Source organism: Hyla sarda, chromosome 3 (genome assembly GCF_029499605.1).
Source record: "Hyla sarda isolate aHylSar1 chromosome 3, aHylSar1.hap1, whole genome shotgun sequence".
Taxonomy (NCBI): Eukaryota; Metazoa; Chordata; class Amphibia; order Anura; family Hylidae; genus Hyla; species Hyla sarda.
The window spans coordinates 148094350-148118919 of record NC_079191.1 but is presented as its reverse complement, the minus strand read 5'-3'; the positions used below and the strand labels follow the sequence as shown (position 1 = coordinate 148118919).

Here is a 24570-nt window from a genome sequence, read left to right as displayed (position 1 = left end):
ATGAGGGGCTCATACCCCTGTGGCCACTGCCAAGTTTGCAAATACTTACCTAAATTACAGACATTTGTGAACCCACTGGATGGACACAACTATGAGATACAGCAATGTATCAATTGCTCGAGCAAGAACATCATTTATGTTGCTAAATGCGGACGTGATAAATTATAAAACAACACAAGAATTTAAGAGGAGAATTTCTAAACATCTTAGGACTGTCCATACGAACACCGGTACGCCTTTGGCGAGACATATGAGGACAGCACATCCTGCCAACATGTTTGATTTGCAATTTTGGGGTGTGTGTCAGAAGAGTGTGGGCCAACGCCGAGGCAACCTAGATAGACTACTATTATAGGAGGAATCCAGATGGATTTATAGATTGTGCACTAGGAGCCCTTATGGACTGAATGAGGGTTTTTCATTTGGAGCTTTTATCTAGTTAGTTTGACTTTACATTATTTGTATGATAGTCGCATGTGTTGTATTATTTTGGCCCAAGTACTATACACAGACTTATATTGAGTTATGGTATTATCTAAGTAGGTTCATAACTGACATTTGTTACCTTGTGTTCCCCCCCTTCCCCCTCCCCTTCTTTCATACAAATTATCATTTAATAATAATATTAAATTTGGTTTTCAATATCATTATATTGTTTATTAATTTGCATTGTCTGATCCCAAATTTATGCGAGCAGTGATGATCAGTTAAAGTTTTTTGGCTGAGCTTCATCCTTAATTAGCATGATCTAATAAATACTTACCTAATTAATTATAACATATATGATCTTCATCACTTTATCCTCTCATCCCCTGGTATGAAGTGTATATTATACATTGTCTACCATAACAATAACAGAGAATGATGATCGGTTCAGTGTTTAAGTCATTTGACATGCGCACTAGGAAGAATCCTGGATTCAGAGATTGAAGTTCTGGCGCAGGCGCGGGTTGTTTACCAACTCCCGCGACTCAATGTAGAGCGCTGATACCGATGTCTAAGTCCCAGCACATGCGCGAGATCGGGACTCACGTGATCGCTCTGTTTTGTAAACAGAAAGGGATTGTTTATTACGCGACGGAACTTCATCAGTAGCCGCCGCCGGTACAACGTCAGTGACCGGGGGATCTGTAAACGAGGTAAGTTCTAATAGGCCCTCGCCAGAGACATATCAGTTATCATGCACAGGATTGGCTAACAACTTGGGGGAGGTCCATGATATGTTATAAAAGGAATCCTAGAAGGTTGCACGTGTCAGTATGTCTCAAACCCCTGAGGACGTGGTTGGTACTACGAAACATGTAGGGGAGACATAGTTCATTGTTTTTAATAATTAGCTACTAGTCCCTCAGTGGTGACGCACTGCAGGCGTCCTGTGACAAATACATATCCTACAGAGGATTGAATTACAGTACTATAGGGACTGTGCTTCTGTTTTTAAGCACTGTATTGAACCTTTTAACTGCATATAATAAAAGTGATGTTTTAATATACCTATAGGTTATTACAAGAGAGGGATATTTTGGTTTAGGGGCTTTTTACCCCATCATCCTAGGGTGATTGGGGTTTAGTTAATTAGTCTTGGTTATCCGTGTCCCTACTCTGGGCTATTTTTGTTCTAGAACATGAAATAAATGCACAACAATTGCATGAGCCAAGTCTGCCATTTTAAAGAGGAGAAAAATCTAAAATAAACAAATCTTTCCTTTTCGAATTGTATCCACCTCAAACCTACCTCCTGACTATCTCTTTCAGTATCTCTTCAATGCACTTAGAATATCAGTAGTGATGTCGCGAACATAAAATTTTCGGTTCGGCCATTGACTTCAATGGACAGGCAAATTTTAAAACCCACAGGGACTCTTTCTGGCCACAATAGTGATTTAAAAGTTGTTTCAAGGGGACTAACAACAGGACTGTGGCGTGCCAGAGTGGGATCCATTGCAAAACTCCCATGAAAAATTACATAGTTGATGCAGAGTCTGGTTTTAATCCATGAAGGGCATAAATCACCTATTATTCCTAAATGGTTTGGAATAATGTGCTTTAGCCCCCTTTGGGCAGCACATAGAGCCCCCCTTTAGGCATCACATAGTTAGATTCCCCCCTTTAGACAGCACATAGATTCCCCCATATTAGGCAGCACATAGTTAGAGCACCCCTTGAGGCAGCACATAGTGGGATTTGAACCCAAGGCCCCAGCGCTGCAATGCAGCAGTGCTAACCTCTGAGCCACCCTTCTACCCTTAGCATACATCTAATATCCATGGTTGCTAAAATGGACAGAGATGTCAGCAGAGAGTACCAGAAAAATTAGGCATGTAAACATGCCTGGAAAAATTTGGTATTGTTGCAGCCGCTTCTGTAGCAGCGGCCAGAAAAATTGCAGCACCATAACAAGTGCAGCAGCAGAGGCCAGAAAAATTAGGCATGTACACATGGATGAAAAATTGGGTATTGTCGCAACCACAGCTGTAGCAGCAGCCAGAAAAAGTGCAGCAGCAGAGGCAAGAAAAATTAGGCATGTACACCTGGCTGGAAAATTTGGTATTGTCGCAGCTGTAGCAGCAGCCATAAAAATTGCAGCACCATAATAAGTGCAGCAGCAGAGGCCAGAAAAATTAAGCATCTACACATGGATGAAAAATTGGGTATTGTCGCTGCCGCAGCTGTAGCAGCGCCAGAAAAATTGCAGCACCATAACAAGTGCAGCAGTAGAGTCCCGAAAAATTAGGCATGTACACCTGGCTGGAAAATTTGGCATTGTCGCAGCCGCTGCTGTAGCAGCGGCCAGAAAGATTTCTGTTTGTTTCACCAGGCAGAAAGTGACCTAAAACATTGCGGCTTGAACCCTAGTTGGTGGCGGATAAGTCACGCAAGTCATCCAGCATTCAGAGTTCAAATACAGCAGCGCGTGGACCATTTTTAGCCCAAGGCAGCTCCTCTGATCAGGCCTTGTTCAGTCAAATGTATCGCCCAGTGTCATTCCCTTCGGGATCCATTCCTCATTCATCTTAAGAAACGTGAGGTAATCCAGACTTTTTTGACCAAGGCGACTCCTCTTCTCAGTGACAATACCTCCTGCTGCACTGAAGGTCCTTTCTGACAGGGCACTTGAAGCGGGACAGGCCAGAAGTTCGAGCGCAAATTGGGATAGCTCAGGCCACAGGTAAAGCTGGCACACCCAGTAGTCAAGGGGTTCATCGCTCCTCAGAGTGTCGATATCTGCGATTAAGGCCAGGTAGTCTGCTACCTGTTGGTCAAGTCGTTCTCTGATGGTGGACCCCGAAGGGCTGTGGCGATACGTAGGACTTAAAAAGCTCCACATGTCCTCCATCAACAGCATGTCTGTACAGCATCCTGTCCTTGCCGGCGTGTTCGTGGGAGGAGGAGGAGGATTACTTTCACCTCTTCCCCTGTTAGATCCCTGTTGTGCTGTGATATGACCCTTATACGCTGTGTACAGCATACTTCTTAATTTATTTTGGACCTGCTGAATCCTTTCCACCTTGCTGTAATGCGGTAACATGTCAGGCACTTTATGTTTATACCGGGGGTCTAGTAGCGTGGACACCCAGTACAGGTCGTTCTCCTTCATCCTTTTTATACGAGGGTCCCTCAACAGGCACGACAGCATGAAAGACCCCATTTGCACAAGGACGGATGCCGAGCTACTCATGTCCCGTTGCTATCAGGGAAGGTATAATCTTCTTCCCCCCAGCCATGTACAACACCACGGGAACCAGATAGGTGACAACGAGCACCCTGGGATGCCTGCTGTGGTTGGTCTTCCTCCTCCTCTTCAAAGCCACATTCCTCCTCTGACTCCTCTTCCTCACAATCCTCTTCCAGGGTTGCCGCAGGTCCAGCAAGCGATGCTGATAAGACTGTTTCTGGTGGGGATGTTGTCCACAACTCTTCCTCTTCATGTTCATCTACTGCCTGATCCAGCACTCTCCGCAGGGCACGCTCCAGGAAGAAAACAAACGGTATGATGTCACTGATGGTGCCTTCGGTGCGACTGACCAGGTTTGTCACCTCCTCAAAAGAACGCATGAGCCTACAGGCATTGCGCATGAGCCTCCAGTAATGTGGCAAAAAAATTCCCAGCTCTGCAGATGATGTCCTAGCACCCCGGTCATACAAATATTCGTTGACAGCTTTTTCTTGTTGGAGCAGGCGATCGAACATTAGGAGTGTTGAATTTCAACGTGTCGGGCTGTTGCAAATCAAGCGCCTCACTGGCATGTTGATTCACCGCTGGATATCTGACAAGTGCGCCATGGCCGTGTAGGAACGCCTGAAATGGCCACACACCTTCCTGGACTGCTTCAGGATATCCTGTAAGCCTGGGTACTTGAGCACAAAGTGTTGTACAATCAGATTACACACATGTGCCATGCACGGCACATGTGTCAACTTGCCCAACCTCAATGCCGCCAACAAATTTGTTCCATTGTCACAAACCACCTTGCCAATTTCCAGTTGGTGCGGAGTCAGCCACTGGTCCACATGTGCGTTCAGGGCCGACAGGAGCGCTGGTGTGGTGTGACTCTCCGCTTTAAGGCAAGTCAAGCCCAAGATGGCGTGACACTGCCGTATCTGGGATGTGGAATAGCACCTGGGGAGCGGGGGGGGGGTTTGCCGGTGATGTGGAGCAAGACGCAGCAGTGGAGGAGGACTCGGCCGAGGATGTTATGGAAGAGGATGGAGTAGGAGGAGTAGAGGAGGTGGCAGCAGGCCTGCCTGCAAGTTGTGGCGGTGTCACCAACTCCTCTGCAGAGCCACGCATTCCATGCTTGGCAGCCGTCACCAGGTTTACCCAATGCGCAGTGGAGGTGATATACCTGCCCTGACCATGCTTTGCAGACCAGGCATCAGTGGTCAGATGGACTCTTGCCCCTACATTGTGTGCCAGGCATGCCATAATTTCCTTTTGCACAATGGAGTAAAGGTTGGGGAGTGCCTTTTGTGCAAAAAAAATTTGGTCGGGTACCTTCCACTGCGGTGTCCCAATGGCTACAAATTTTTTAAAGGCCTCAGACTCCACCGGCTTGTATGGTAAAAGCTGTCGGGCTAGCAGTTCCGACAAGCCAGCTGTCAGACGCGGGGCTAGGGGGTGACTTTGAGACATTGTCTTCTTGCGCTCAAACATCTCCTTGACAGACACCTGACTGTGGGCAGATGAGCAGGAACTGCTCAAGGCGAGAGACGGAGAGGCAGATGGTTAAGAGGGGGCAAGGAGGGCAGCAGTGGTTGACCTGGCTGAAGATGCTGGACCAGGAGGAGGATGGCGGCTTTGACTTTGTGTGCTGCTTGTACTCACATGTTGATCCCATAGGTGTTTGTGATGTGACATCGTGTGCCTTCGCAAAGCAGTTGTGCCTAGGTGGGTGTTGGAGTTCCCAGGACTCAGTTTCTTCTGGCACAGGTTGCAAATGGCCTCGCTGTTGTCAGAGGCAGACACACAAAAAAATGCCACACTGCTGAGCTCTGCGATGATGGCATTCTGGTGGTGGCAACAGCATGCATTGATTGGCGTCCCGTCTGGCTGACCCCGGGTGCCGATGCATGCTGTCTGACTGTGCCACTAGCTCCTTGCGACGACCTCCCCCTGCTTCCAACTCGTCTCCTCCTTCTCTCTGTCTCCCCATCTGAACTTTCCCCCTCTTCTTCTCTTCTAGCGGGCACCTACTTGGCATCCACGGACACATAGTCATCATCAACACCTTCACCGCTATCTGACACCTCAAGAAAGGAAGCAGCAGCGAGTACAACATCATCATCACACCGTACGTCCATGTGTGTAATGCTGCCTAACTGAGACATATCCCTGTTAACTACATCCTCTGGCAATAATGCTTGCGCATCACTCATGTCTTCAAACTGATGTGTAAATAACTCCTATGATGGATCAAGTAAAGCAGCTGCGGTGCTAGTGTTGGTGGTGGCGGCAGGCGGGCAAGTGGTAGCATGAGAGGTGCCCGTAGCTAAGTTAGAGGAGGAGAAGGACGGTGCGCCAAGGTTCCGAGCGTAAGCTGTAGTAGATTGGGTGCCTTGTGATAGCCAGTCAACTAAGTCCTCAGAACTTTGGGGGTACAGGGTACCTGGCCTCTGAACACTGGCCATTCTTGGGCCAAAGGGAATCCCAACACCACGACAGCCCCTGCGGGGTGGCCTTCCTCTGCCTGTCATTTTTTTTGGTTAAATTTTCACAACTGTCACACCTAATGTGATTTGCACTAGGGTGACACAATTTGCCCTGCAGGCAAAAAAAAATGGCATCTGTGACGTGAACTGACAGTGACGACTGATTTTATTTAACAGCCAAAAAAGGTTTTATTTTTTTTAAATTTGCACAACTATCACACCTAATGTGATTTGCACTAGGGTGACACAATTTGCCCTGCAGGCAAAAGAACTGGCAACTGTGACGTGAACTGACAGTGGCAACTGATTTTATTTAACAGCCAAAAAAGGTATATTTTTTTTTTTATTTGCACAACTGTCACACCTAATGTGATTTACACTAGGGTGACACAATTTGCCCTGCAGGCAAAAGAACTGGCAACTGTGACGTGAACTGACAGTGGCAACTGATTTTATTTACCAGCCAAAAAAGGTATATATATTTTTTTATTTGCACAACTGTCACACCTAATGTGATTTGCACTAGGGTGACACAATTTGCCCTGCAGGCAAAAAAACTGGCAACTGTGACGTGAACTGAAAGTGACGACTGATTTTATTAGACAGCCAAGAAAGGTATTTTTTTAAATTTGCACAACTGTCACACCTAATGTGATTTTCACTAGGGTGACACAATTTGCGCTGCAGGCAAAAAAACTGGCAACTGTGACGTGAACTGACAGTGACGACTGATTTTATTTAACAGCCAAAAAAGGTATTTTTTTTTAATTTGCACAACTGTCACACCTAATGTGGTTTGTACTAGGGTGACACAATTTGCCCTGCAGGCCAAAAAACTGGCAACTGTGACGTGAACTGACAATGACGACTGATTTTATTTAACAGCCCAAAAAGTTTTTTTTATTTTTTTATTTATTTGCACAACTGTCACACCTAATGTGATTTGCACTAGGATGACACAATTTGCCCTGCAGGCAAATAAACTGGCAACTCTGACATGAACTGACAGTGACGACTGATTTTATTTAACAGACAAAAAAGGTATTTTTTTTAATTTGCACAACTGTCACACCTAATGTGATTTGCACTAGGGTGACACAATTTGCGCTGCAGGCAAAAAAACTGGCAACTGTGACGTGAACTGACAGTGACGACTGATTTTATTTAACAGCCAAAAAAGGTACCGTATTTATCGGCGTATAACACGCACTTTTTAGGCTAAAATTTTTAGCCTAAAGTCTGTGTGCGTGTTATACGCCGATACCCCCCCAGGAAAGGCAGGGGGAGAGAGGCCGTCGCTGCCCGCTTCTCTCCCCCTGCCTTTCCTGGGGTCAAGAGCGCTGCTGTCGGCCCTTCTCACCCCCTGGTTATCGGCGCCGCTGCCCGTTCTGTCCCCCTGACTATCGGTGCCGGCGCCGATTGCCAGGGAGAGAGAAGCGGCGCCGACAGCCAGGGGGAGAGAAGGGGCAGCGGCACCCATTGCCGGCGTCGCTGCCCCGTTGCCTCCCCCCATCCCCGGTGGCATAATTACCTGAGTCCGGTCCGCGCTGCTCCGCTGCTCCAGGCCTCCGTCGTGCTTCCCCGGCGTCATTGCTATGCGCTGAACGGCGCGGCGCATGACGGCAGTGCGCTGCGCCGTGCATAGCAACGACGCTGGGGACGCACTATGGAGGCCTGGAGCAGCGCGGACCGGACTCAGGTAATTATGCCACCGGGGATGGGGGGAGGCAACGGGGCAGCGGCGCCGGCAATGGGTGCCGCTGCCCCTTCTCTCCCCCTGGCTGTCGGAGTCGCTTCTCTCCCCCTGGCTATCGGCGCCGGCACCGATAGTCAGGGGGACAGAACGGGCAGCGGCGCCGATAATCAGGGGGTGAAAAGGGCCGACAGCAGCGCTCTAGACCCCAGGAAAGGCAGGGGGAGAGAAGTGGGCAGCGACGGCCTCTCTCCCCCTGCCTTTCCTGGGAGTATATCGGGGTATACACGCACCCTCATTTTTTCATGGATATTTGGGTAAAAAACTTTTTTTACCCAAATATCCGTGGTAAAATGAGGGTGCGTGTTATAGGCCGGTGCGTGGTATACCCCGATAAATACGGTATTTTTATTTTTTTATTTATTTGCACAACTGTCACACCTAATGTGATTTGCACTAGGATGACACAATTTGCCCTGCAGGCAAAGAAACTGGCAACTCTGACGTGAACTGAAAGTGACGACTGATTTTATTTAACAGACAAAAAAGGTATTTTTTTAAATTTGCACATCTGTCACACCTAATGTGATTTGCACTAGGGTGACACAATTTGCGCTGCAGGCAAAAAAACTGGCAACTGTGACGTGAACTGACAGTGACGACTGATTTTATTTAACAGCCAAAAAAGATATTTTTTTTTAATTTGCACAACTGTCACACCTAATGTGATTTGCACTAGGGTGACACAATTTGCCCTGCAGGCAAAAAAAATGGCAACTGTGACGTCAACTGACAGTGGCGACTGATTTTATTTAACAGACAAAAAAGGTATATATATATTTTAATTTGCACATCTGTCACACCTAATGTGATTTGCACTAGTGTGACAATGAGCAAAAAATCTTGCCAGCGGAGTTCCCCTTTTAAGCAGTGGTCCCCAACCAGGGTGCCTCCAGCTGTTGCAAAACACACGGACTGATATATTTCAGCCCTTTGAATATTGTAGTAGTTAGTTGCTTTAACCCCTTAAGGACCAGGCCATTTTACACCTTAGGACCGGAGCGTTTTTTGAACATCTGACCAATGTCACTTTAAGCATTAATAACTCTAAGACGCTTTTACCTATCATTCTGATTCCAAGATTGTTTTTTTGTGACATATTCTACTTTATGTTATTGGTAAAATTTTGTCGATACTTGCATTGTTTCTTAGTGAAAAATTCCAAAATTTGCTGAAAAAATTGAAAATTTTGCATTTTTCTAACTTTGAAGCTCTCTGCTTGAAAGGAAAAGGGATGTTCCAAATAAAAAAAAAATGATTCACAAATACAATATGTCTACTTTATGTTTGCATCATAAAATTGACGTGTTTTTACTTTTGGAAGACACCAGAGGGCTTCAAAGTTCAGCAGCAATTTTCCAATTTTTCACAAAATTTTCAAACTCACTATTTTTCAGGGACCAGTTCAGGTTTGAAGTGGATTTGCAGGGTCTTCATATTAGAAATACCCCACAAATGACCCCATTATAAAAACTGCACCCCCGAAAGTATTCAAAATGACATTCAGTCAGCGTTTTAACCCTTTAAGTGTTTCACAGGAATAGCAGCAAAGTGAAGGAGAAAATTCACCATCTTCATTTTTTACACTCGCATGTTCTTGTAGACCCAATTTTTGAATTTTTACAAGGGGTAAAAGGAGAAAATGTATACTTATATTTGTAGCCCAATTTCTCTCGAGTAAGCACATACCTCATATGTCCATGAAAAGTGTTCGGCGGGCGCAGTAGAGGGCTCAGAAGCGAAGGAGCGACAAGGGGATTTTGGAGAGTATGTTTTTCTGAAATGGTTTTTGGGGGGCATGTTGCATTTAGGAAGCCCCTATGGTACCAGAACAGCAAAAAATCCCCACATGGCATACCATTTTGGAAACTAGACCCCCTTGGGGAATGTCACAAGGGGTAAAGTGAATCTTAATACCCCACAGGTGTTTCACGACTTTTGCATATGTAAAAAAATATATATATTTTTTCACTAAAATGTGTGTTTCCCCCCAAATTTCACATTTTTGCAAGGGTTAATAGCAGAAAATACCCCCCAAAATTTGTAACCCCATCTCTTCTGAGTATGGAGGTACCCCATAAGTTGACCTGAAGTGCACTATGGGCAAACTACAATGCTCAGAAGAGAAGGAGTCATATTTGGCTTTTGGAGAGCAAATTTTGCTCGGGGGGCATATCACATTTAGGAAGCCCCTATGGTGCCAGGACAGCAAAATAACCCCAACATGGCATACCATTTTGGAAACTAGACCCCTTGAGGAACGTAAAAAGGGGTACAGTGAGCATTTACCCCCCCCTGGTGTCTGTCAGAACTTTGGAACAGTGGGCTGTACAATTTTTTTTTATTTGCATAGCCCACTGTTCCAAAGATCTGTCAGACACCAGTGGGGTGTAAATTCTCACTGCACCCCTTATTACATTCCGTGAGGGGTGTAGTTTCCGAAATGGGGTCACATGTGTTTTTTTTTTTTTTTTTGCGTTTGTCAAAACCGCTGTAACAATCAGCCACCCCTGTGCAAATCACCTCAAATGTACATGGTGCACTCTCCCTTCTGGGCCTTGTTGTGCGCCCCCAGAGCACTTTGCGCCCACTTATGGGGTATCTCCGTAGTCGGGAGAAATTGCATTACAAATTTTGGGGGCGTTTTTCCCTTTTACCTCTTGTCAAAATGAAAAGTATAGGGCAACACCAGCGTGTTAGTGTAAAAAATTTATTTTTTTACACTAACATGCTGTTGTAGACCCCAACTTCACCTTTTCATAAGGGGTTAAAGGAGAAAAAGCCCCCCAAAATTTGTAACACAATTTCTCCCGAGTACGGCGATACCCCATATGTGACCCTAAACTGTTGCCTTGAAATACGACAGGACTCCAAAGTAAGAGCGCCATGCGCATTTGAGGCCTAAATTAGGGATTTGCATAGGGGTGGACATAGGGGTATTCTACGCCAGTGATTCCCAAACAGGGTGCCTCCAGCTGTTGCAAAACTCCCAGCATGCTTGGACAGTCAACTGGGAGTACTGGGAGTTGTTGTTTTGCAACAGCTGGAGGCTCCATTTTGGAAACAGTGGCATACCGGACGTTTTTCATTTTTATTGGGGAGGGGAGGGGGGCTGTGTAGGGGTATGTGTATATGTAGTGTTTTTTTTACATTTTATTTTATTTTGTGTTAGTGTAGTGTAGTGTTTTTAGGGTACAGTCACACGGGCGGGGGATTACAGCGAGTTCCCGCTGCGAGTTTGAGCTGCCGCGCAAAATTTGCTGCATCGCAAACTTGCAGCCTGATACTCACTGTAAGCCCCTGTCCATGTGAATGTACCCTGTACATTCACAGCGGGGGACCTCCAGCTGTTACAAAACTACAATTCCCAGCATGCACAGTTTATCAGTGCATGCTGGTAGTTATAGTTTTGCAACAGCTGGAGGCACACGGTTGGGAAACACTGAGTTAGGAAACAGACAATGTTTCCCAACCAGTGTGCCTCCTGTTGTTGCAAAACCACAACTCCCAGCATTCTCAGGCATGCTGGGATTAGTAGTTCGGCAACATCTTTAGAGCCAGATGTTGCCGAACTACAACTCCCAGCATGCTGGGAGTTGTAGTTTTGCAACATCTGGTGGACTAGTTTGCAGACCACTAATACAGTGGTTCCCAATCTGTGCCATTCCAGATGTTGCAAAACTACAACTCCCAGTATGCCAAAACTGTCCAGGCATGCTGGGAATTGTAGTTCTGCAACATCTGAAGGGCCAGATGTTACAGAACTACAACTCCCAGCATGCCTGGACAGTAAGGGCATGCTGAGGATGTGTAGTTTTGCAACATCTGGAAGGGCACAGTGGTCTCCAAACTGTGGACCTCCAGATGTTGCAAAACTGCAACTCCCAGCATGCCCAGACGCCAAGGGCTGTCTGGGCATGCTGGGAGTTGTAGCATACACGGTCCCATTACAGCAATGCATGTCGCTTTACGGCGACGTGCATTGCTGTAAAGGGCCCGACCGCGGCTGAAGATCAACTCACCTGTCGCCGCTGCCGCCGTCTGGATCCGGGTCTTCAGGGATGAGGTAAGTACCGGGGCTGGTCCCCAGCACTCCCCCGTCCCCCGCCGCGTCCTCCAGTCTTCCTCCCGTCCTCTCCGGACTTCCAGGGGCCGGGCAGGACAGGAGGAAGTAACCGCCCCCCCCCCCCCTCCTGCGATTGGTCGGTTAGTAAACCGACGGATCGCAGGGGATCGGAGGAGGTGGCAGGCTTGCCACCTCGCTCTGATACTTCAGCATGGTCCTGGCTGTCTGTGACAGCCGGGATCATGCGAAATTACCGGGCGGTCGGGTCCCAGAGACCCGATCAGCCCGGTATCGCCGCAGATCGCAAGGGCAATTTCCCTTGCGATTTGCGGCGATCGCCGACATGGGGGGCCTACATGGCCCCCCTCGGCGTTTGCCCTGGATGCCTGCTGAAGGATTTCAGCAGGCATCCAGTTCCGATCTCTGCCCGGCGAGCGTCAGAGACCGGTAATACAACAGGACGTTCTCTAACGTCCTTGGGCATTAAAGCCCAGGTAGTGGGGACGTTAGAGAACGTCCTATGTCCTTAACAGGTTAAAGAAAAAAAGCTTGCCAGCGGAGTTCCCCTTTTATGCAGTGGTCCCCAACCAGGGTGCCTCCAGCTGTTGCAAAACACACAGACTGATATATTTCAGCCCTTTGAATACTGTAGTAGTTAGTTGCTTGAAGGAACTTAAGTTTGATTCTGGAGTACCCCTTTTAACCAGGGTTCCCTCCCAACCAGGACTGATATCTTTCAGCCCTAAAAAGGGCTTTTTTGGGTGCTGTCCTTAAAGCAGATGTTACACTAGTGCTTTAGAAGTAAACTGGACCCTGAATACATCACCTAGCAGCAACCTAGCTATCGCTTTTCCTATACAGCAGGAGCAGCTTCTCTGACCCTCCATTTCCTAAGCCTGCAGCATGCTGAATGAGGCTAAAATGGCATCCGTGCAAGAGCTAGGAGGGTCTGGAAGGGAAGGACTGCTGCTGATTGGCTGTAATGTGTCTGCTGACTCTGACTCACAGGGTCAAAGTTTACTGCAATGTTAAAGTATAGGGGGAGGATCGAACTTCACATATGTTCACCCGGCGATGCGAACATGCTAAATTCACTGGGAACTGTTCGCCGGCGAACAATTCGCAACACCTCTAAATATCAGCACTTTGAATATGCAGCTAATTAATTAGAATATGCAGTTAAGGAATCTGAAGAACCTTGAACCATGTGCTTTGGGTAGAAAAGGTAACAAAAGTTACATGGCTTAAGTAGCTGATAGCAACTTTCGAGCAGGGTTAAAGCATCTCACCATCATAGTATCCACAATAAGTTTTTTTTTATCATGATAAATATGGTTAGGAATTAAAGGGGTATTCTGGCCAAATACATCCATTCCCCTAGCCAAAGGTTAGGTGATAAGATGTCTGATCATGGGGGCCCACAGCTGGGACCCCTGCCATCTCCCATAGACGCCCCCTTTCATAGACATGAATGGAGGGGGCGTGACGTGATGTCACGAGGGTGTGTGGCATGACGTCACGTCTCCAGTCCCGGAAACAATGAGGTTTCTGAGACTAGAGACTTGGCCCCACATAGAATGCAGGTGCTGCATGGAGATCTCAGGGGGTCCCAGTGGCGGTGCCCCTGCGATCAGACATCTTTTCCCCTATCCTTTGGAAAGGGGATACAATGTATTTGTCCAGAATACCGCTTTAAAGATAATTTGTAAGAACATTTAAAGGGGTACTCTGGTGGAAAACATTTTTTTTATTTAACCAACTGGTGCCAGAGAGCTAAACATATTTGAATTACTTCTATTTAAAAATCTTAATCCTTCCAGTACTTAATCCTTCCAGCTACTGCATGCTCAACAGGAAGTCCTTTTTTTTATTTATTTTCTGTCTGACCACAGTGATCTCTGATGACACCTCTGTCCATGTCAGGAACTGTTCAGAGCCGGAGCAAATCCCCATGGCAAACCTATTCTGCTCTGGACAGTTCCTGACATCGACCGAGGTATCAGCAGAGAGCACTGTTATAAGACTGGAAAGAACTACACAAATTCTTCTGCAGCATGCAGCAGCTGATAAGTACTGGAAGGATAGAAGTAATTAAAAAATCTGTTTAACTTTCTGACACCAGGTAATATAAAAATAAAATAATTTTCCCCTGGAGTACCCTTTTAAGCACAAAAAAATGGATCTTACAACAAAATAATGACCCTAAATATACTAGTAACTCCACCAAGAAAAGACTAAAGAGATGGAAATTTCCTGGCCAAGTCAAAGTCCTTTTGAGATTCCATGAGGGATATGAAATGGGCCACACATGCACGAACATTCAAAGTATATAGAATGCCCTTTGGACAAACAGACAGACAAATCAGATATATAAAACAAGGCAGTGTGAAAAATTGTATAAAGATATAACGCTGGAACTGCCTGAGTTTGAAGCACTAAATGTAGCCTTATTAATATTTCAGTAATACTTTTAGTGTTTGAATTTCATAGGGTAGAATATAAAATTGTCTTCTAGAAGTGTGTCCATTTCGTGCTCTTGAGATTTTGACATAATGACTCCAACAGAGTATAACCTTTAGTTACCCTTTTATATGCAATTGTTGAATACGTATTTAAACTAAATAACAAAAAGTATAGCAGTTTTGTCTTCTTGCACATTAAACAATCTATTTTAGCAAAGAAACAATAATGCATAACAGAGCACCTTGTGTATTACCTTCAATCCGCTTCTGAATTTCTAATGCTATATCCAGTGCATTAAAGGGCAAAACTGGATCACTTGCTATCCGCAGAACCATTTCTGAGGTTAGCTGAAAAACAACAAAAAAAGCAAGTTTTAAAACCAACTATTGTTGCGTTACATGAATTATAAATAAAGCGGCTATAATCTAGCATTTTCTCAAAAAAAAAAAAAATTGTTCTAAAAAAAAATGGTTCTAAATTTTAAAAAGGGTACGACATTTAAAGCATACCTGTCATTTTTATATAATGTAGATAATAACATCATATGTATATTTGAAATGTGCATTGGTTAAAAAAATTGTATATTTTTGGGTGAGAAAATATGTTCCTGCAGGTATTGCTTGTGTGTCTATGTGCAGAGACAAAATACAGGACATCTGGGTGGGACAAACAGGGCTCTGTGCAGGCTTCTGGCTTGTCAATCATCCTGCTGTGTGAGCCGGAGCGTGTCACAGAGCTTCAGTGCACAGAGCCCTTCTTGTCCTCACTGCACAGAGCCCTGCTTGTCCTCAGTGTACAGAGCCCTGCTTGTCCTCAGTGCACAGAGCCCTGCTTGTCCTCAGTGCACAGAACCCTGTTAGTCCTCAGTGTACAGAGCCCTGCTTGTCCTCAGTGTACAGAGCCCTGCTTGTCCTCAGTGTACAGAGCCCTGATTGTCCTCAGTGTACAGAGCCCTGCTTGTCCTCAGTGCACATAGCACTGCTTGTCCTCAGTGTACAGAGCCCTGCTTGTCCTCAGTGTACAGAGCCCTGCTTGTCCTCAGTGAACAGAGCCCCACTTGTCCTCACTGCACAGAGCCCTGCTTGTCCTCACTGCACATAGCACTGCTTGTCCTCAGTGTACAGAGCCCTGCTTGTCCTCAGTGTACAAAGCCCTGCTTGTCCTCAGTGTATAGAGCCCTGCTTGTCCTCAGTGTACAGAGCCCTGCTTGTCCTCAGTGAACAGAGCCCTGCTTGCCCTCAGTGTACAGAGCCCTGCTTGTTCTTAGTGCACAAAGCCCTGCTTGTCCTCAGTGTACAAAGCCCTGCTTGTCCTCAGTGTATAGAGCCCTGCTTGCCCTCAGTGTACAGAACCCTGCTTGTTCCGTCAACATAATGTATTTTGTGCACAGACACTCAGGCAGTAGCTGCAAGGTCAAGCAAGCATTTGTTTACCCAAAAGTATTTTTTTAAACAAATGTATATTACATATATTGTTATTATCTACATTATATAAAAAAAAAATTTCAATTGACAGTGCCCATTTAAATGGGCACTGCCATAAATAAAAAAAAAACTTTTGATATGATGTAGAGACATATGAGAAAATGAGTGATTCTCCCACAGAAACCAATCACCGCTCAGCTAACGAGCTGTGGTAAAGTGAAAGCTGAGCTGTGATTAGTTGGTGTGGAAAAATCACTCCACTTTTTCTCACACACAGTTTGATAAATCTGGGCAATACAATTTTAGAGACATAACATTTTTTATTGTTTAGGGTTTAAATGTTCAGATCCCATTGAATCACAAGAAGTGTGTTAATAACATATTTACTCTCAGATCTGTGTCATGTAACCAGGATGGACTAGTAATGTATTCCATGGGACCATCCTGTTTTATTGGCACAGAGCAAGGAGAGAAATGTACAGACGCACACATCTCTATTTGCTCATTTTCATGAATGGTCATAATCTGAAATCTCAGACCCTGAGATATAAAAACTTTTGACATGTCCCTAGGACATGTCTAAAGCTCTTTTTTATTGACAAGTATGATTTAAATTATTTTTTTCTTACATGCCAGGTCTATCCCATTCAGGGATGATGAAGGAAAAGAAAAAGGGTTTCAGGAGTAATCCACCAAGGCAAAGCAGAACGGCATATCAATTTCAATGTTTTATTGAGCCAGTCATAACATGTGTCACGGTATAGGAGTCCATTCTTCAGATGAAATGGCATACCGCAGCCATGAAGACTCCTAAAGCTTCCGAGTCAGAACGTGCTATTACTGGCTCAATAAGACTTTGAAATTGATATGCTGTTCTGCTTTGCCTTGGTTGATTGCACCTGAAAACCATTTCTTTTCCTTTATCATCTATGTATTCTGTTTGGCTAGAGTATATCCTGATCCGATATGGGAAGTCTGCACTACCCATACACCCTCTTATGCGGATTGATATAGTGCTTTTGTTTTTTTCTGCTTATTCTGTTTTTAAAAACAATACTTGCTCTATGAGGAGCTCTGCCTTCATTTTTTAGATTATTAAGGTCTATCCCATTGTCCTGTATTTTCTCAAAAATAATTCTATACACCCTGTTCCAAATGATTATGCAAATTCTATTTAAGTGTCAAAAAGATTAAATATTTTAGTTTTTCAGCTATGTATGGCATTGTGTCTTAGGGCTCTTTTAATCACTGAAAACAACCTCGGACACCTGTGATAATTAAATTGCCAGGTGAGCCCAATTTAAGGAAAAATTACTAAAGGTGGTTGTTACACATTATTAAGCAGGGCACCATTTTCAAGCAATATGGGGAAGAAAAAGGCCAAAAAGAGTCAAATAGTTAAATGCCATGGACAAGCTATGAAAAAATTAGATATTTCACGAAAACTTAAGCGTGGTCATCGCACTATTAAGAGATTTCTGGCTGATTTGTGCAGATAAAGGCACATTAAGGAAGATTTCTGCCAGATCCATGCATCGGATCAAGAGAGCAGCTGCTAAAATACCATTACATAACAGCAATCAGATATTTGAAGCTGCTGGTGCCTCTGGAGTCCCACGGATATCAAGGTGTAGAGTCCTTCAGAGTCTTGCAACTGTGCATAAACCTTCTATTCTGCCACCACTAACCAATGCTCACAAGCAGAAATGGCTGCATTGGGCAGAAAAATACATGAAGACTAATTTTCAATCAGTCCTGTTCAAAGATGAGTGCCATGCAACCCTGGATGGTCCAGATGGATGGAGTAGTGGATGGTTGGTAGACGGCCACCCTGTTTCAACAAGGCTGCAACGTCAACAAGGCTGAGGTGGAGTCATGTTTTGGGCCGGAATCATGGGAAGAGTGCTGGACAGCCCCTTTAGGGTCCCCAAAGGTGTTAAGATTGTCACGATCCCGGCTGGCAGGAGGTGGATCCTCTGTGCCAGAGAGGGATTGGCGTGGACCGTGCTAGTGGACCGGTTCTAAGTCACTACTGGTTTTCACCAGAGCCCGCCGCAAAGCGGGATGGTCTTGCTGCGGCGGTAGTGACCAGGTCGTATCCACTAGCAACGGCTCAACCTCTCTGACTGCTGAAGATAGGCGCGGTACAAGGGAGTAGACAGAAGCAAGGTCGGACGTAGCAGAAGGTCGGGGCAGGCAGCAAGGATCGTAGTCAGGGGCAACGGCAGGAGGTCTGGAACACGGGCTAGGAACAAACAAGGGAACGCTTTCACTAGGCACAAGGGCATCAAGATCCGGCAAGGGAGTGCAGGGGAAGTGAGGTATAAGTAGGGAGTGCACAGGTGGAAACTAATCAAGGTAATTGGAAGATTGGACCAGGCACCATCATTGGTGCACTGGCCCTTTAAATCGCAGAGACCCGGCGCGCGCGCGCCCTAGGGAGCGGGGCCGCGCACGCCGGGACAGGACCGACGGAGAGCGAGTCAGGTACAGGAGCCGGGGTGCGCATCGCGAGCGGGCGCCACCCGCATCGCGAATCGCATCCCGGCTGGAGGCGGTACCGCAGCGCACCCGGTCAGGAGATCTGACCGGGGCGCTGCAGCAACGAGGATGAGGTGAGCGCTCCGGGGAGGAACGGGGACCCGGAGCGCTCGGCGTAACAGTACCCCCCCCCCTTGGGTCTCCCCCTCTTCTTGGGTCCAAAGAACCTGAGGAACAAAAACTCAATTCTTTCGTGATGAGGTCCGATGCACATTAGGAGGGGTTCCGTGCGGTAACGCACGGCACAGTCCAAACTTTCATTGTTAACACAATTGATGTAGAGGGGTCTGGCGAGACTGGTCACAGGGATGTTGAACCTGTTGATAAGAGAGGCCAAAAAAAATTTTCCTGCAGATCCAGAATCCAAGAAGGCCATAGTAGAGAAGGAGAAGGTAGAGGCAGATATCCGCACAGGCACAGTAAGGCGTGGAGAAGCAGAGTTGACATCAAGAACTGTGTCACCTTTGTGCGGAGTCAGCGTACGTCTTTCCAGGCGGGGAGGACGGATAGGACAATCCTTCAGGAAGTGTTCGGTATCGGCATAGTACAGGCAAAGATTCTCCATGCGGCGTCGTGTCCTCTCTTGAGGTGTCAAGCGAGACCGGTCAACTTGCATAGCCTCCACGGCGGGAGGCACAGGAACGGATTGCAGAGGACCAGAGGAGAGAGGAGCCGGGGAGAAAAAACGCCTCGTGCGAACAAAGTCCATATCCAGGCGGAGCTCCAGACGCCATCCGGAAAAACGCATGTCAATGCGAGTGGCAAGATGAATGAGTTCATGTAGGTTAGCAGGAGTCTCTCGTGCGGCCAGAACATCTTTAATGTTGCTGGATAGGCCTTTTTTAAAGGTCGCGCAGAGAGCCTCACTATTCCAGGACAACTCGGAAGCAAGAGCACGGAACTGAATGGCGTACTCGCCAACGGAAGAAACACCCTGGGCCAGGTTCAGCAGGGCAGTCTCGGCAGAAGAAGCTCGGGCAGGCTCCTCGAAGACACCACGGACCTCAGCGAAGAAGGACTGGACTGTGGCTGTGGCAGGATCATTGCGGTCCCAGAGCGGTATGGCCCCAGACAAGGCCTTTCCAGAAAGGAGACCACGGCAGAGTCTAGAGTCCTCATCAAATTTGTCCGGCAGGGACAAGCAGGGGTTAGGAGCGGCCGGTTGCTGCGGAGGAGTTGCAGGAGCCGGCGGAGGAGATGGTTGTTGCAACTGCTGTGTCTGTGACTGAAGTTGCTGTAACTGCGGCAGCAGCTGCTGTATCTGTGACTGAAGTTGCAGTGTCACGGAGGTCAAGTATGCCAGCTGGTGATTTCGTTGGGCGATCTTTAGGGCTTGCTGGGCGACCAGTGTGGGGAGGTCGGCGACAGCTGGCAGAGGAACTTCAGCGGGATCCATGGCCGGATCTACTGTCACGATCCCGGCTGGCAGGAGGTGGATCCTCTGTGCCAGAGAGGGATTGGCGTGGACCGTGCTAGTGGACCGGTTCTAAGTCACTACTGGTTTTCACCAGAGCCCGCCGCAAAGCGGGATGGTCTTGCTGCGGCGGTAGTGACCAGGTCGTATCCACTAGCAACGGCTCAACCTCTCTGACTGCTGAAGATAGGCGCGGTACAAGGGAGTAGACAGAAGCAAGGTCGGACGTAGCAGAAGGTCGGGGCAGGCAGCAAGGATCGTAGTCAGGGGCAACGGCAGGAGGTCTGGAACACGGGCTAGGAACAAACAAGGGAACGCTTTCACTAGGCACAAGGGCATCAAGATCCGGCAAGGGAGTGCAGGGGAAGTGAGGTATAAGTAGGGAGTGCACAGGTGGAAACTAATCAAGGTAATTGGAAGATTGGACCAGGCACCATCATTGGTGCACTGGCCCTTTAAATCGCAGAGACCCGGCGCGCGCGCGCCCTAGGGAGCGGGGCCGCGCACGCCGGGACAGGACCGACGGAGAGCGAGTCAGGTACAGGAGCCGGGGTGCGCATCGCGAGCGGGCGCCACCCGCATCGCGAATCGCATCCCGGCTGGAGGCGGTACCGCAGCGCACCCGGTCAGGAGATCTGACCGGGGCGCTGCAGCAACGAGGATGAGGCGAGCGCTCCGGGGAGGAACGGGGACCCGGAGCGCTCGGCGTAACAAAGATTAACTCTGCAAAGTATGTGGAGTTTCTGAATGACCACTTTCTTACCTGGTACAGAAAGAAGAATGATGCTTTCTGTAATAAAATCATATTCATACATGACAATGCATCATATCATGCTGCAAAGAATACCTCTGCATCAATGGCTGCTATGGGGTTAAAAGGAGAGAAAGTCCTCCCCTGACCTCATTCCTATTGAGAGCCTTTGGAGCATCCTCAAGCAAAAGATCTATGAGGGTGGGAGGCAGTTTACATCCAAATAGCAGCTCTGGGAGGCTATTCTGACATTTTTGAACAAATTCAAGCAGAAACTGTCCAAAAACTCACAAGTTTATGTTAAAATGTAATGTGACCTGTTAAAATGTTTAAAAAGTTAAAATGTTATTAAAAGTTTGATTGAAATAGCTTTTGATTTCAGTAAATATGCTGCAAACACAATAAATGACAATTTTCAGTTCTTTACAAAATATAAAGTGTTTTGAAACTTACTGGGGGAGATTTATCATAACCTGTGCAGAGGAAAAGTTGTCCAGTTGCTCATAGCAACCAATCAGATCACTTTTTTCATTTTTCACAAGCCATGTTAAGAATGTAAGAAGTAAGCTGATTGGTTGCTATGGGCAACTGGACAAATTTGCCTCTGCACGGGTTTTGATAAATCTCCCCCACTGTGCATAATAATTTGGAACAGTGTATTGTAAATTTATGTTTAAAAAAATACTGTCATCATTAGGAGGTTTGTTCAATAAAATTTGAATTGTACTCTTAATAGTTGATAACATAAGAAATATGCTGACTGTTATTTACATCAATTATTTAGGTAAATGAGAAAATATAATTTGCATAATAATTTGGAACAGGGTGTATTTTATTGTATAGCTCCTTCATGCACTGTTCCATAGTTTATGTAAAAGCAGGAAGTGACCTAACATATACCACCATAAATTCATAGTGTGCCATTAAATAAATACTGCATCTAAATACACATATAAACTCTTAAAGGGAATCGGTCAGTTCTACATTATGCTAAGAGCTCAAGTGTCAAGGAGTCAATGCCAAGCCACAGTATGTATGCATGCCTTCTTCCTCCCACACCCCCTCCCTGTCCTGCAAAACAGAGTGCTGGTAACCAAAAAGGGATATAAACCATACAGTAAACATTCCTTTCCTCCTTGCAGTCTCCAGAAGTGGAAGGCTTCATTTTAAAGGGGTAAAGAAAAAAAAAAAAATATATATATATATTTTTTTTTCTTCTCATATCAACTGGCTCCAGTAAGTTAAACAGGTTTGTAAATTACTTCTATTAAACAATCTTAATCCTTACAGTACTTATCAGCTGCTGTATGCTGCAGAGGAAGTTGAGTTGTTCTTTTTTTGTGTGACCACAGTGCTTTCTGCTGATATCTCTTTATGTGTCAGGAACTGTCCAGAGTAGGAGAAATGCCCCATAGCAAACCTCTCCTGCTTTGGACAGTTCCTGACATGGACAGAGGTGTCAGCAGAGAGCATTGTGGTCAGACAGAAAAGAACAACTTAACTTTCTCTGTAGCATACAGAAGCTGATAAGTACTGGAAGGATTAAGATTTTTTTAATAGAAGTAACTTTCTGGCACCAGTTCATTTGAAAAAAATAGTTTTCCACTGGAGTACCCTTTCAAACAAAGAAGTAACTTCTATAGTAGGTGTGGCCAAAAAACAGTTTGAATGGTTCCTGGGAAATTGAGGTAATTAGGCAGAGACTAAGCAACTGGGTGGGGCACAGATACGTTTTTGTTCTGCAGCTCTGAGCCAGACATTTTCTTGATTTACCTGGAAGGGAGATGGAAGGACCACACATCCCCTGCCCTTCATTACTGTAATATAGTGTGGAATGGATAAGTATATTGATTGTATAATTTCTACACTTAATATATAGGTATACATAATATATGTATCAAAATACCTGGTACAATTATTTAAAACTTGTATAAAAAAAAAACTTAATCAGTGTTTCTGGGGTTTTTAAACATATTCAGGTCCTATTAATTTAGCCTGGGCTTTCAAATGGTTGGCGGTCATCTTGGGACTCTCAAAAAGGAGCACATGGTTGGGGAGTTGGGAGTAGAGGTCATATTTATTTTAATGTAATCCTCAAAACCACAAACAATTATTGGTGAAGTTGGAAAGATTACCACAATAAATAAAGCTGTGAAAAGGATTACGATCCCAGAATCACTACACCTGGAATTGTCTCATTGACACTTGAGCTCTAAACATGATATAGAGCTGACAGATTCTATATGATATAGAGCTGACAGGGGACCTGTCAGCAGATTAACAGGGGTGAACATAAGCCATTGATTAGATGGGGCTTTTCATTAGGATTAGGGGCATATCTTTTTTTTTTATCTCTACAGTCCTTTCCAGTAATGAGCTATTATTCTTAATTTTTATGTAAATAAAGCTCAAGTGCATTCCCTAGCAAGATCATTCTTCCTCTTCATGTGTAGCACTCCATAAATAGTATATGACTGGAATAACACGAACACACACAATGTATGAAAAGTTCCAAGAAGCACCCCAGAAATAACAATGACCTATGTAATGCACTTACTGATTCACTGATATAGTGCATTTACTAACAAATCCCACTTATTCACGAACTGACTTTTTATTGGTTAGTATTGGTTAGTATTTCCATTTCCATATGATCAAGAGTGCTCCATATTACAGAACATTTATACAAGGTAAAGTTTTAACGGTTTGAAATCATAAACTATATTTACACCATTATCTTTGAAGCCCCTGGGTCACTTTTTCACCCACAAACTAATTTGTTGGAAATGAGAAATTGAATGTGGAAGGGGGAATACAGAGTTTTCCTCATGTCCTAGAGTATCAAAGCACTGGTCTTATCCCTGTGCTCAGTCTCTTAGTCTATCCAGTTCCCTGCTTTTATAATAATCCCTCACTGCCTCCTCACAACATGGTAACATGACAGTGATGTGTATCCCTAGAGCACCATGCTCCCTGCACTCACTCTCTACCGACAAGCAGAAAAGAGGACATGGGCAGATCTAAAGACTGTGGTTTGTGATCCAGTGGATCTTAGGGCAATTATATAACCTGGATTTTAAGCTTTTAGTAAACAATAAGTCAGTCAATATTGGCAAAACTTAATATAATATGTATAATTATATAACAGCCTATCTGATTTTTGATTGGCTAATTGTTTACTAACAGCATGCCCCCTTTTACCATGCCACCCCAACAGTCCTACTTGATGTTAGTGGATAGAACATGGTCTACATTATATTCATTTCATGAAGGTATAATGTTTCTGTGCAGGTCTAAAAGCACAGAAGACCATGCCTTTGGGTCATTAAAAATCACAGTATAAGTTTAGGAAATGGAAAAAATTGTGAGGAGTACCGGGGGAATCTCAAGCCAATGTTTAGCTTTCATATATTTACTAAATATGAGATATACTTTTGTCTAACATAGCTATGAAAGCAAGGTATATACACTACACATGCCAATCATGTGCATGCTCAAAATGTACAAACTAATGTTAAGGATTATACATCCACTGATATACAGTATACTACAAGGATATCAATGAGGCCTCTGACAATATAAATGCACAAGAGCAAAGGCTGAATGGTTTCATTTTGATGACAGACAACAAAGGCAGGCTACGTAACCTCAGCTGACATGCGGCTGGATTTGCTTTTATATTACAGAAACTGTAGAAGATTTTTTTTTTTCTGTGTGTACATTGGATGGTTTATGTACTATGGATGTGAAAGTTCACTGCTGTTTGCAACATAATGTATGTGAATTATAATTCACATGAATTCAAATTAATTCATAATTTATATGAATATGAGTAGAGATGAGCACATTTTAGAAAAATTCGATTAGGCCGAATCACAATTAAAAACTGCTGTTTCCGGGCTACAGAGAGCCTCAATAGGGGTGTAGAACACTTTACTGTTATTCAGTATGACATGCAGATTACAGACATGGCTATTAGAATCACAGAGTGTCTGGATGTGGCAGCAG

General features: G+C 45.2%; 1 protein-coding gene across 1 annotated transcript in view; it reads right to left on the bottom strand.

Annotated features, from left to right (window-relative positions):
* The window catches only part of NAALADL2 (N-acetylated alpha-linked acidic dipeptidase like 2), an 801196-nt gene that overhangs the window by 134695 nt on the left and 641931 nt on the right, over window positions 1-24570 (bottom strand). The window contains exon 12 of the mRNA XM_056565215.1: window positions 14686-14779. Coding sequence (XP_056421190.1) covers window positions 14686-14779 — 94 coding nt within the window. The remainder of the gene's footprint in view (window positions 1-14685; window positions 14780-24570) is intronic.